General features: G+C 38.7%; 1 protein-coding gene across 3 annotated transcripts in view; it reads left to right on the top strand.

The window, feature by feature from the left end:
* The window catches only part of BMP2K (BMP2 inducible kinase), a 120,343-nt gene that overhangs the window by 34,963 nt on the left and 72,697 nt on the right, over nucleotides 1-12,683 (top strand). For all 3 annotated transcript variants that reach the window (XM_059155890.1, XM_059155808.1, XM_059155963.1), the window contains exon 2: nucleotides 10,885-11,003. In XM_059155890.1, coding sequence (XP_059011873.1) covers nucleotides 10,885-11,003 — 119 coding nt within the window. The remainder of the gene's footprint in view (nucleotides 1-10,884; nucleotides 11,004-12,683) is intronic.

The raw sequence follows: 12,683 nt of genomic DNA, 5'->3' as shown, positions 1-12,683 counted from the left end.
TGTGACCTGCGTTTCTATCAAGAGGAAACCCTGGGAGTGGGGAAGGCATGTTTTCTCTTGGTTATCCGTTTTTCTTTTGTTCCTCCTCCGTTTTAATGTTTTTCCTAGGTCCTCCCATTTGTAATTCTATAGTAAACTTTTCTTCTGACACAACTGACACGGACGGATGTGGATGTAAAAATCATTAGAAGGCGAGATGTATGGGGGAGGGAGGAAGACTCAGTTTTGGGTTCTTGGACTGACTGCTCACCTTCTAAGTGTTGACTTTCTTCCTCGTCTGGACGGCAGGAATGTCGGTTAAACTGCCTCGTGATGTTGTGAGTGGTAAAAGAGGTGATGACTCGGCAGTTCTCTGTACGTCGTGAGGGCTGTGTGAAGGCCGCGCGCCGGCCTGATCTTCTCCACTCCTCCTATTTCTGCCTCGTCAGATGTCCCTGACACATTCTTTCATTGCCTTGTACCAGATAGCACTTACTGACATGACAACTTCGGCAAAAATTTAAGTTAGTAATCCTCTTTAGGAGTATTTTCACTTTTAGAAGAAACTTCTGAAGTCATTGCCGAACTTAAAGTGATGAAACTCTGACGTGTCACAGGTCAGTGGGCATTGGTAGAGGATCATTCTTCTGGCTCAAATCCCACAGCAAAATAAGTGCCTGTTCCACTTATTTTGAAGATTGTTTTCAAATGACATTGTTTTCTTTGGCAATGGTTAAAACCAGAAGTTGCTGACAGCTTGGTATTTCCTCTGTCTTGTTGATTTGCGCGATGTGTGATGGTACACACGCTACAGAAAGACCACATGTAATTCTCCCCTTCCGTCTTTCCTCTTCCGTTCCCTAGGAAGACAAACTCGATGGGGTAAACGCTTCTAAAGCCCAGTCTTTCAGAAGCATGAGGTGCTTGTGTGTGTCAGGATGTCCGAGCTATAGGTTTCTAGGATACTGTAAACATTTTCTGTGGCAAGAGACTCATGGTGCCTTTGGGGAAGTTGGCGTCTGTATAATCAGAGGCAGTGTCTTTTCTTTCTTGTAAAAGAATAATTCTCAGTGGTGGTGGTGTGGTTGTTGGATGGCAAGGGAGGGAGCAGTTACCTGGGGAAAAACATCTGGCGTTTCTCGTTTCTTCCAACTTTGTCATGAAAAGTTTACAGTGATATGAAAACTTGAAGGAACAGTATAATGAATAACCAGGTTGTTCTTCATCTACATTCAACTACCAGTAACATTTTATAGTATTTTCTTTATAAATTTTTGAAAACACTTGGATAATTTTGAATAATGGCTGTGTATTAGGAGGCCTATTGTTCATTTTCTTAGGTGGGTGAGAGGTACTGTGGTTAAGGAGGAAAACGTATACGTTTTAAGAACATATATGTGTTTAAATAGCAATTACATACTAGTAAGTAAAATGATAGTCTACCTATTACTTCCTTCAGACAGTGCACCACCAACAAAAAGGGTTTATGGTTTCTTTCACCAACAAAAATGTTTTATGGTCTCTTTCAAAACTAGAATTTGATCAAGGATTATGTAATGCATTTCATTGTTATGTCTTTTTAAATCTAGAATAGGGACGCCGTGGTGGCTCAGTCAATTAAATGTTTGCCTTCAACTCAGGTCATGATCCCAGGGTCCTTGGGTTGAGCCCCCTGCTGTCACTCCCCCTGCATGTGTTCTCTCTCTCTTTTCTCTCAAGTAAATAAGTAAATCTTTAAAAAAAAAATGCAGAATAACCCTACGCCCCTCATTTTTTTTACTCTACCTATGGAACACTGTGTAAGACAACTAGCCAGAGTCAGTATCTTGGACTTTGGTTGTTTCTCTGTGTTAGCACTTTCCTTATTCTTCTAGCCTCTGTTTCATGTACGCTGGAGTTGGGCCTTAAGATTTATCAGGTGAAAAGTTTTTTGTTTTTTTTTTAAAGATTTTATTTATTTACTTGAGAGAGAGAGAGTGAGAGAGAGCATGAACGAGGAGAAGGTCAGAGGGAGAAGCAGATTCCCCATGGAGCTGGGAGCCCGATGCGGGACTCGATCCCGGGACTCCAGGATCATGACCTGAGCCGAAGGCAGTCGTCCAACCAACTGAGCCACCCAGGCGTCCCAGGTGAAAAGTTTTTAACAAAATTACTTTGTAGGTAATCAGGAAACACGTAATGTCAATATTAATGCAATATTAATGACTCCCAGATTTCTCCCTTACAAGGGAGTTTTTTCCTTGTGATACTTTGACATCATGGGAATATCCTATTTCTCATCACACTTGATCTTGAATTTTGGGCATACATAGATGATCCTTACTGAATCGGTTTCTTAGTGTTGTACTTCTCGATTTTGATACCTTTTCTTCCCAACTCCGTTGGCCGTCTCTGTCACTTTTTGGGAATGAGTAGTGTCTTCCAATGTGTTGGGCAAGAAAGTAGGCTGAGAACCATGGTTATAAGAAACATTTAGTGGTAATTCTTTATTTATATAACCCCTGCCAACTTGGATTTTCTGTTCTCTGGAAAGAAGGTGCTAATTAGGAGCTAAGAGACATTCACTGAATGTAAATTATATGGATGAAATTAATTTCTTACAGTGATTACAAAACTTGTCAGGTTTTGTCAAAGTGTATCATAGTTTTATCGAGGCATTTAAAAAATACCTCGTTTTTTTCATTTCAGAAGAGTTTGGTTACTTCAAAAGTGATTGAACTATTACGTTATGAACACATTTTGATTATTTTGCATCTATTATTGTGTGAAATTGTCATCAAGTTGCTTACTACCTAATGGGAGAGGCAGATTGATGAACAAAAGAGTTTGAAAGCAGTGCAGTATAGCTTGTAGGGATGTCTCATTGTATAGACAAAGAAGTATTTACTAAGTACTTAGTTTAGTATTGTATGTCTCCAAAATACCTGATGTTGGCCTCTAGACCTCTAGACCAAATCCATTTTGAATTACCGTTAGGTTTAAAAGTTTTTTTGATTGTTGCTTGATATGGCATACTTCTCATCTTCCCAAGTAGAAGATGAAATACATTCATAACTACTACTTTTAGGTAAGCAGTTACATTCTGCCTGCGGTTCTCTGACACTAGCTGGGGGCCCCTCAGTTCAGTTTGGACACTACTAGACTCAACCCACGCCTTAAAGGGCTCAGTCTCAGATGATTGCCCCAATTTCAGATGCCTGGAGGCCTTCAGCACTTCTGGTGGCTTTCTTGACAGCAAATTTGGGGTTTCTCATGATTCCTCTGCAGGTTTGATAATTTGCTAGAATGACTCAGAATTTAAGAATGTGCTCTACTGATGATTACCATTTTATTACCACGGCTACAGTGAACAGCCGGGCTGAACAGGTGCATGAGGCAGGGGTATAAGGAATGGAAGGGCCTCGAGTGCAGGGGCTTCTGTCCACATGGGGGCAGGGTGGGCCGCTCTGCGGATGTGAGTGTGTTCACCAACCAGGAAGTTCTCGGGGTCTTGTTAGTCAGAATTTTTATTGAGGCCACTTTACGTAGGCACAGTCGGTTAAATCATTGACCATGTGATTGCACTCAGTCTCTTAAACCCTCTCTTCTCCTCAGAGGTTGGCAGGTGGAATGGAAGTAGAGGCAGGCGGCTGAAAAGTTCCTACTCCAGCCATGTAGTAGGTCTTTCTGGGGCCAGTCTCCAGCCTGAAGCTGGAAAAACGCTAAAACTGGTAAAATGATGCCATCCATATATAATATGCTTATTTAAAAGTAGTATGAGCTTAATTGTGCTTACACATTCACTCTCTGCTGGTGAGATGGCCAGATAAGGGTACAGGGCCTGAACTGAAGCAAATGTGCAACCATTCAAATGCGAAAAGATTTTTTCTTTATCCTGAACCTTCTGAAGTTTCTTGATGATTAGCCTTGATACGGTGTTTTTTTTGTTTGTTTTTGTTCTTGTTCACCATGCTTGGTATTTGCTGGGTTGGTGCTTTTTTTTAAAATATTTAAACTTTAATTAAATTTTAATTAAATTTTAATTAAATTTTGATTTTTTAAAACTTCCAGCATAATGAACACGCATTGTTTCCTTTGCTCCAGGTGTACAATGTAGTGATCAGGCAGTTGGGCACCTCGCTCAGGGTTCGAGATAAGTGTACCCTTTCTCCCCTTCACCTTTTTCACCTGTGCCCACCCACTTCCCCTCTGCTGTCCACCAGGTTGTTGCCGATACTGAATTCATTTGTTTGTCTCTTTTTTGTTTGTTTGTTTTTGTTTATTAAATTCCACATGTGAGCAAAATGATGGTATTTGTCTTTCTTTGACTTAATCACTTAGCATTATACCCTCGAGATCCATCCACGTTGTTGCACATGGCAAGGTTTCATTCGTTTTCATAACAAATACTCCATTGTGTGTGTGTATGTAGGATATACTCTATATATCTATATATATGGTTAGCTTTTTACTTACGGAAACCCATGCACATCAAGTTTGGAATATATGTGTGTATTATATCTTCGATATACTTTTCTTCTTAGAAATATTAAGAAAGAAGAAAGAATAAATATTATTCTTAATTATTTATTTCTTCTTTATTTTCTCTTTCTGGAACTTCTGTTACTGTGATAGTAGATCTGTTACACTGGTCCTTTTATGTTCCTGTCTTTTCTTATTTCTTTTGTCTGGAAAATTTCTGGAAATTTTCCTTAATTTTATCTTCTAGCTCCTCTGTTGAAGTTTTCCCCTTTTGATCTCTTAGTTTTAATTTGCAAAAATCATTCCTCATTCTCGGAATAGCCATCCCTTTTATAGGACCCTGCTCTTACTTCATGACTACAGTATTTTCCTTACACTCTGAACATGTTTGTAGGTTCATGGATGATTTCTTTAGATCCTAGCATCTGTTCAGAGTTCCTTTTTTCCTGTTTGCCTTTTTTCATCTCTTTATGTTGGAGTCTTTCTGTGTCTGATGAACCTTTGATGTCTGGTTTTTGTTTTTGTTTTTGTCTTTTTTATTTTTTGAGTGAGGTTCTTTAAAGTGATGATTGGAAGGGCTTTTTGTAAATTGTAAGGGTTTCTTAATTCAGGGCTTCACCTCAATGTCATGAGTCAGAAAGCCACTCTGTTTTCCTTCTGTGTCTCCCAAATTTCCGTATCTGTATTTTTTTAATCCGGTTTCCAAGAAGAGAACTTCTTTGATACGACTAGGATGTACTTACTGTCTGGTGCTTGTCGCTGAGAAATGGTCTCAGACTGAGGTGGAGATTCTCTTTACAGCGTGTAGACTTTTATTTAATTTTCCTGTTTTTAGGACTACACCTTTCTCTCCGCTTCTGTCCGCATGCCTACAAATGGTGCCTAGTGTCCCAGATACTGGTTTAACTCATCTGGCCTGGAGGGGGAGGAATGGGGTGGGGTGGGGAATCTAGAGGTCTGATGCTTTTATGAAGACTTTGATCCAGTCTTCCTATTTCCTCATTGCTATCCCTGCATTCACAGGGCCCCCCATCATTCTGTAGTTTTTTAGTTTTTCAGGTTTATGTCATTAGACTAGTCTTGCTTCTTGCTCATTCTTGCTCCCTCTCCCTCCCAGTCAAATGCTTGATGTGCTCTTTCTCTGTTCTGTTTAGTCCTATACCATGTGTCCCTAAGTTCTTCATCTTCCAAAATTTTGTTGACATGTCTTGTCTCTTTCTCTTTGACCTTATGGATTTAAGGCTTTAAAAAAAAATCCTTTTATTTTTGTTATGGAGGAGTACAGTGGTAAATGCTACCGTTGAGATCACAATATGTTTATTGGAAATCTTATGGCTTTGTGTGACCTCTTTTGTATGCGCTTTTACTGTATAGTGGTGGAAAGTACCTTTCCTTTATCTGTTTTAAGTTGATGAGTTCTTTTCTCATTCATTTAAAAGATATGTTCTACATTATTTCTCTAAAAATTTCCAATAAAACACAGCCCCCATGCAACATCCAACACTACAATGATATATAAAGAAAAAATTAGGGGTGCTTGGGTAGCTCAGTTGGTTGAGCATCTGCCTTTGGCTCAGGTTATGATCCCAGAGCCCTGGGATTGAGCCTCGCATCAGGCTCCCTGCTTGGCGGGGATCCTGCTTCTCCCTCTCCCCCAGATGCTTCCCCTGCTTATGTTCTCTTACCCTTTTTCTCTGTTAAATAAAGAAAATCTTGAAAAAAAAGAAAAAAATTAAGTTCCTCTTCCCCCATTATATGATTCTGAATCAAGCTTTGGTGTGTGTCCTTGATCAATACCAAATGGAGCCAAGTGGTAGACCAAATAGGCACACCTTCATGTGTCAGGCGAATTCTATAATGCTCTCCTACAACGGAAGGAAAGAGAGGACCCTTTAGAGAAAGAGACCAGTGATACGAAGGCAAGTCATGGAAGAGTGGACACAAGTGACCGGCAAAAAGAGGCAAAGAGGCTCAGTTTCACTGGTAATGAGAAGAATGAAAGCTAGAAGTAACAGAGCCACAAGTCTTTCCCAATCAGACTGGCAGAATTTTAAGTGCTCTGGTGAGCATGTGAGAAAAAGGACTCCTGTTGCTGGTGAAAGTTGCTACAGCCTTTCAGGGTTTAGCCTGGCAGTATTGAGTCTGTGTTTTTCCTTTGGGGGACTTACCTTGGAAATCTATGCCACGGGAACAAAAGTGCTAGTCTTTAAGAATGATTGTACAAGGGTGTTTAATGCAACATTTATTGTCCGTACTAGCAAGAGACAGATAAAACACCAGACTAACCTGGATGACCATCACTTTGGAGATGATCAAATTATGGTATTTACATGGTATAGCATACTCTGCCGCTGTTAAAATGGGGGAGGGATGGGGTGGCCGGGTGAGGGACACTGGGGAGCGTCTGTGCCATGGGGAGCTGTGACGTGTGTGAGCCTCATGACTCACAGACCTGTGCCCCTGAAACAAATAATACATTATATATAATAAAATAATACATTATATGTTAATGTTATATGTTAATTAAAAATAATTTTAAAAAATGAAAAAACAATGAGTTAAGTCTTGTGTGTACACTACAATAGTCCCTACCTAGAAATGATTCTTTTTTTGTCAAAAGGTATGGAGGGAGGAAGAGGCTAAACCTTATATATGGGTATCTGTGCTTTGTTTTTTATTTTACTTTATTTTTTAAAAAAGGTTTATTTGAGGGGAAGAGGGAACGTGTGCTCGCGTGGTTGTGGAGGGAGGGGGAGTGAGTCAAGCCGACTCGGGGTGCGGTGCCCTGGAGAGGCTTGATCTTACAGCCCTGAGATCCGGACCTGAACTGAAACCAAGAGTTGGGCGCTTTACCAACTGTGCCACCTAGGTGCCCTGGTATCTGTGTTTTAAACCAGACACTTCTGTAAAGATTATGTGATAAAACCTGTGTAAAATACCTTCAAAACAAACTTTATCAGTACAAGGTAATTGGAGGATTTCCTGGGTGGCTGGCATTTGAGATTAAATGGAGGATTGTTCATTTTGATTTATCTCAGGTTGATTATAATGTAAAACTAATATCTTAATCCAGGTCCCTGCTTTCTTGTTTACCTAACCCAGTGGACTACTTAGTAGTGTTCTCAGGATTATTTTGTTACTGATGAATTTCTACTCCTTTGGGTACTCTTAGTTGGTGAATTAACATCTGAACCCGAGGAAGTGCAGGGAAGATAAAGAAACTGGTTCCGTCATTCATGTCTTCCTTCTTTTTTTTTTTTTTTTCATGTTTTCCTTTTTTTATGTTATCTTTCTGAACACATTCGAGGAGAGTTACAAATAAATGCACCATCAGTAAATGGAAAGTAAGACAAATGAAAGCATGGAAAAATAATGGCTTTTAATAGGAGGAGTGGTTTATCAGGAAAAGTTAGGCTGTAGAAATACATGCCTTCCGTGCATCCACAATTACCGAAGGCACCTGGCGTCTCTAGAGCCGTGCTTTCGGTCAGGTGCAAGCTACATTGTCATTATTTTAATACTGTTAACTGAAACAAATTTAGGTTGGCTTCAAGCTACTTCTTCATTGAAATATGATACTTTTTGTGTTGGGTTGTGGACAAAGGAGATGATATTTGAATTTGACGACCTGTGCAGTGGTTTCACATGTGAACTGCATGTCTAACCTGGAAACAAACTGGGGGAGGCTGATAATCATTGCTTTTCAGAATTTGTACCCACAATTGGAAAGGAATGCCTATATTATATGATTTATAGATTACAAAAGATTTCAGTAATTTTCCTTCTCGTGTTAAGTTGTGTAAATATACATTATTTCCCATTTTACTGTGTCAGATCAGTATCTGTCATTAGTTTTTTTACTCTTGGGATTTGGGGACACATTTGGAATGCTTTATAATACCCTTATGGCTCCAAATTTGGAATTATAAATATAGCTTTAATTTAACAACTGTGCCTTTGCTTGGAATTGAACAATATATTGAATTGGACGTAGAAATATATAAAAAGGGGAATTTGTGGTTAACTGCTCGTAATCTTGTGATATATGTATGTGGTGAGTTGAGAATTGAAGTACACAGTAATGTAGTCAAAACCCTAGGTAAAAATTCTGAAGGAATGATGCATGATGAACTTGAATGGGGTTGGTCGTGTAAGACTTCCTGAGGAAACATATGTGTTGAAGACTTTGGTAGGTGTGGATGGATTGATGGCAAGCAGATGATACTCCTCTCTTGGATTACTGTAATTCTTAACTAATTACCACTGAATGTGTTCTTCAAGCAAATAATATTAGCTAATTAACAATCAAATTATTGGAAAATATAGCATTTGGAGAAATATAAATAAATTACTTCCCTTTCATTCTCAAAGCAGGCACTATTAATGACCAATTTTACCTAGTTTAGGTATAAATCACAGTTAATGAACATATCTCTTTAGAAAAGCTAACATCTGGTGGGATTTAGGTCTAATTTCAAATTAGTGAAATCAGCAAGCTTTAACTTTAAGGAATATGGGTTTTATGAAGAAAATTAAAATTTTTCCCTTAGTTTCCCTAATTCATAGGCATAAAGTTACTTTGTTAGTGGGTGGTTGAGAACTGAATATATAGGATCCATGACTCCTCTCAGAACTTTATCTCTGGTTCAGTGGATGCTCAGCTAGGGTGTACATCAGAACCAACTGGGAGACTGCTGCCCAATTCCCCAGTTAATAACCAGTTTACATTATTATGTATTTATAGGAACATATACCTAAGTAGAATAATATAAAGTGTAGGGACACACACACACACACACACACACACACACACACACGGCCTGCTTAGGCTTTCTGACTCTGACTTGGGGCAGAACTTGGAAATCCATTCAAGATAAATTCATTCTCTCTCTCTAGAAAAATATCTCAGAACAAATTCTGTTTAAATAATTTATCTTGACCTATACTCATACTAACTCTACATAGAGACCCAACTTTCAGCATTTTCTTTAAATTTTTAAAAATCAAATAAAAATTTGAATAGTTGAAGTAGTACTTTATTAGTGCTACTAATTTCTTAATGTTTGTATATGAAATTAATGCTAAGTGAACTTCTTTTAAAAAATTTCCCTGCATTGTTAGAGCTTTTATTTCAAGTACCTTTCCCAAATACCATCTTTTTATTTCCTGGTAACCACCTTGCGAGTTGGATGATTTGACTTTCCCTACATTGTGTATATGGCAATCCAAATCTACGACGTGGGAGTTTTACAGTTTCTTGGAGCTGCAGTTGGGGGATATGAAGACTCTGGGTTGAATCCATACTGGTTCTGGAGTGTCTTAGGAACTCTTCTTCCCTAGCATTTATCCCCAGTAGTTTACTTTTCCTCTGACTGTTTTGTGTTGAATCAATGCAGGTGCCTTATAATTGATCAGGATGCTGTTTTATTAGGGCTATCAAACTGATAAAAGTGACACAACCATTTTTTGTTTTAAACTACATTAAACAACATAATATCCTTTACCAGGATGAGCTTTAAAGACTTCAGGTGGAGTTTTTGTGTAGATGTGACAGAAATAATTGTTCTTTAGAAAGCTGAGCAATGTGTTTTGGATCTGCTTTCTCAAATACAGTTAACAGACTGTCCAAATAACGGTGGCATGTATCATGAGGACGCTTACATCATGCTAAGACTTCTGGAAGGAGATGGTTCCAGAGTTGTCTAATGCAGTAGCCTAACTGTGTCAGTGGTTTAGGTCATCTTTGCTCTGATCCTTTTGGTCCATCATGGTCCCGTCTGGTCCATCCTGCCCACAGATAGCTACAGTAGGTCTGAACATCATATTCATCTATAACAAAATCCAAAAGCTAGCAGAAGAGCTTGGCCTTCTTCACAAGTCTCTCTCTTTTCTGGGTGGACATTCTTTCCCTGCAATCCCTAGCCAATTTTCCCCTTATGTCCCATAGCAAAATTGTTTACATACCTAGTCCTAAGTCAGATACTGACAAGAGGAAATGAGATTCATTATCTCCGTAGAACAGTGTTGGTTCATCCCCTGGAACTGGAGGGGAACCCACCCATCTGATTCTGTTGCTATCTCAGATAATATCAGTGTTTTGTTATCACAGAGAGGAGGAGGCTGGTGATTAGACAGTCACTAATATGTGCCAAACTATAGTAATGCAGTTATAGTGACATTTTCCACATGTTACATAAGAGGCAAAATGAAATTTTAGTATTTTAACCTTTAAAAGAGAAGCATGTTTATTTGAGGAGCATGCTATTCTCCATGTACTACTTTGTGATGGTCATAGGAAGCCAGAGTTTTGGCTTTTAATCTAATAAAATAGTTGCTTGCTATTATTTTTGTCTTGTTTGCGGTTTATTTCTTAGATTAAGCTCCTCAGTGATACTGCATAGTAGTTTCTGCTTCTTTGTAATTAACCGGTACTCATTCTCCTAGGTGGATTCTCCACGGTTTTCCTGGTGCGGACACATGGTGGAATCCGCCATGCATTGAAACGAATGTATGTGAATAGCATGCCAGACCTCAACATTTGTAAAAGGGAAATTACAATTATGGTAAGTGAAAGTGTAATTCCATTTGAAAAATTGGCTGTATTTTCTTTTGATTTTGCACTGTAACAGTAGCCAGGTTTTAGGCAAGCTGCTTACTGGTTTATGCAGGTCTAGAAAACCTTTGAAGTGTATTCTTTATAGTCCTCCTTAGGGCTAACTGTAGTCAACTACTCCTTAATCCTCTCTTTCTGATTGTAGTTCAATGGCAAGGACTCTGCTTTTTCTTTTTCCCCCTTTTAAAAATACATTTTGATTATGAAATAGTTTGAGAATAGAAAAATTAGGGAATTATGTAATAAGTACCAGTTTATGCACTACCCAACTTAAGAATTAAAATTTTACAGATAGAGTTAAAGCCTCTGTATATTCCTGCGTAGCCATATCCTTATGCTGTTCTCATCCAAAAAGAAACCATTGTCTTGAATTTGGTGTTTACCTTCCCCATGGTGTTTAATGCATTCAGTGTAATGTGTGTGTCTACAACAACATTTTGTTTTGCTTTTCATTTTAAAAATCATGTTATAAAGTTTACTGTTGTTATTACTTTTTTGGGGGGTGGACTCTACAATACATGGAAAGAGAACCTCCAATAAGGGAAAGATTCTTTTTAAATGTTAGGAAAAGTAAAAAATATTTTAATAGGTTATTAAAGAAATGTCAGTAACTGGGTTAACTAAACAGTTAAAAAAATGTACCAAATAAAAATATTCTTTTTTTCTAAGTTATCTTATTCTCAGTGCTCTGTGTGGTTTCTTGTTTTTCTCCTCCTCCTTCTCCCCTGGTCGTCTTCTCTTACGTCTCCTCCCTCCCCTCCCCTCCGCCTCTCGCTCACCCCCCATCCTTCCCAGCTTCCTCCTCTTCGTTCCCACCCTCTCTCCTCCCCCTGCGCTGCCTTTTCCTCCGCCTCCTCTTCTTCCCCCTCTTCTCTTTCTTCCTTGCCCTCTCCCCATCCGTCTCTGCCCATCTCTTCTTTCTTCTCCTCTCCTTCCCCCCGCTTCCTGCACGTCTTCCTTCTCTTCCTCCTCCCCGGCTCTTGTCTGCGGCTTATCAGATGCTAATATATGTTTAACACTTTTGTCTTATTGAAATGAAACTTTTGTTTGATTTATTTATTTATTGCAATCCACTATTTTAAAGTGAACAGTTCGGGCATTTAGTGCATTCATGATGATGGGCAGTCACCACCTCTGCCTACTTCTGAATCTTTCCATCACTCCAAAAAAAAAAAAAAAAAAAAAAAAAAATGAAACCCCTTGCCTGGCAAGCAGTTGCTCCCATTCCTACCTTGTTCCAGGCCCTGGCAACCACCCATTGTGTTATGTCTCCATAGATTTACCTATTCTGGATATTTTATGTAAATGGAGTCATGCAATATGTGACATTTTATGTTGGCTTTTTTCACTTAGCATGTTTTTGAGGTTCATCTACCTGGTATGTGTGTATCTAACTGTCTATCACAGCTTGTTTATTCATCTTTTGAGGACTTTAAAAAAAATTGATGGACATTTAGGCTGTTTCTATTTTTTGGTTTGTTGTGAATAGTGCTGCTATGAATATGTGTGTATATATATTTATTTATTTGTTTTCAGTTTTTTGAGTTTGTATTTAGGAGAGGAATTGCTGGGTTATGGTAATTCTGTGTTTAACTTTTAGGAGCCACAGAACTGTTTTCCATAGCAGTTG

This window comes from Mustela lutreola, chromosome 1 (genome assembly GCF_030435805.1).
Source record: "Mustela lutreola isolate mMusLut2 chromosome 1, mMusLut2.pri, whole genome shotgun sequence".
Lineage (NCBI taxonomy): Eukaryota > Metazoa > Chordata > Mammalia > Carnivora > Mustelidae > Mustela > Mustela lutreola.
The sequence above is the reverse complement of the archived record's forward strand: the minus strand, read 5'-3'. Positions and strand labels throughout refer to the sequence as shown.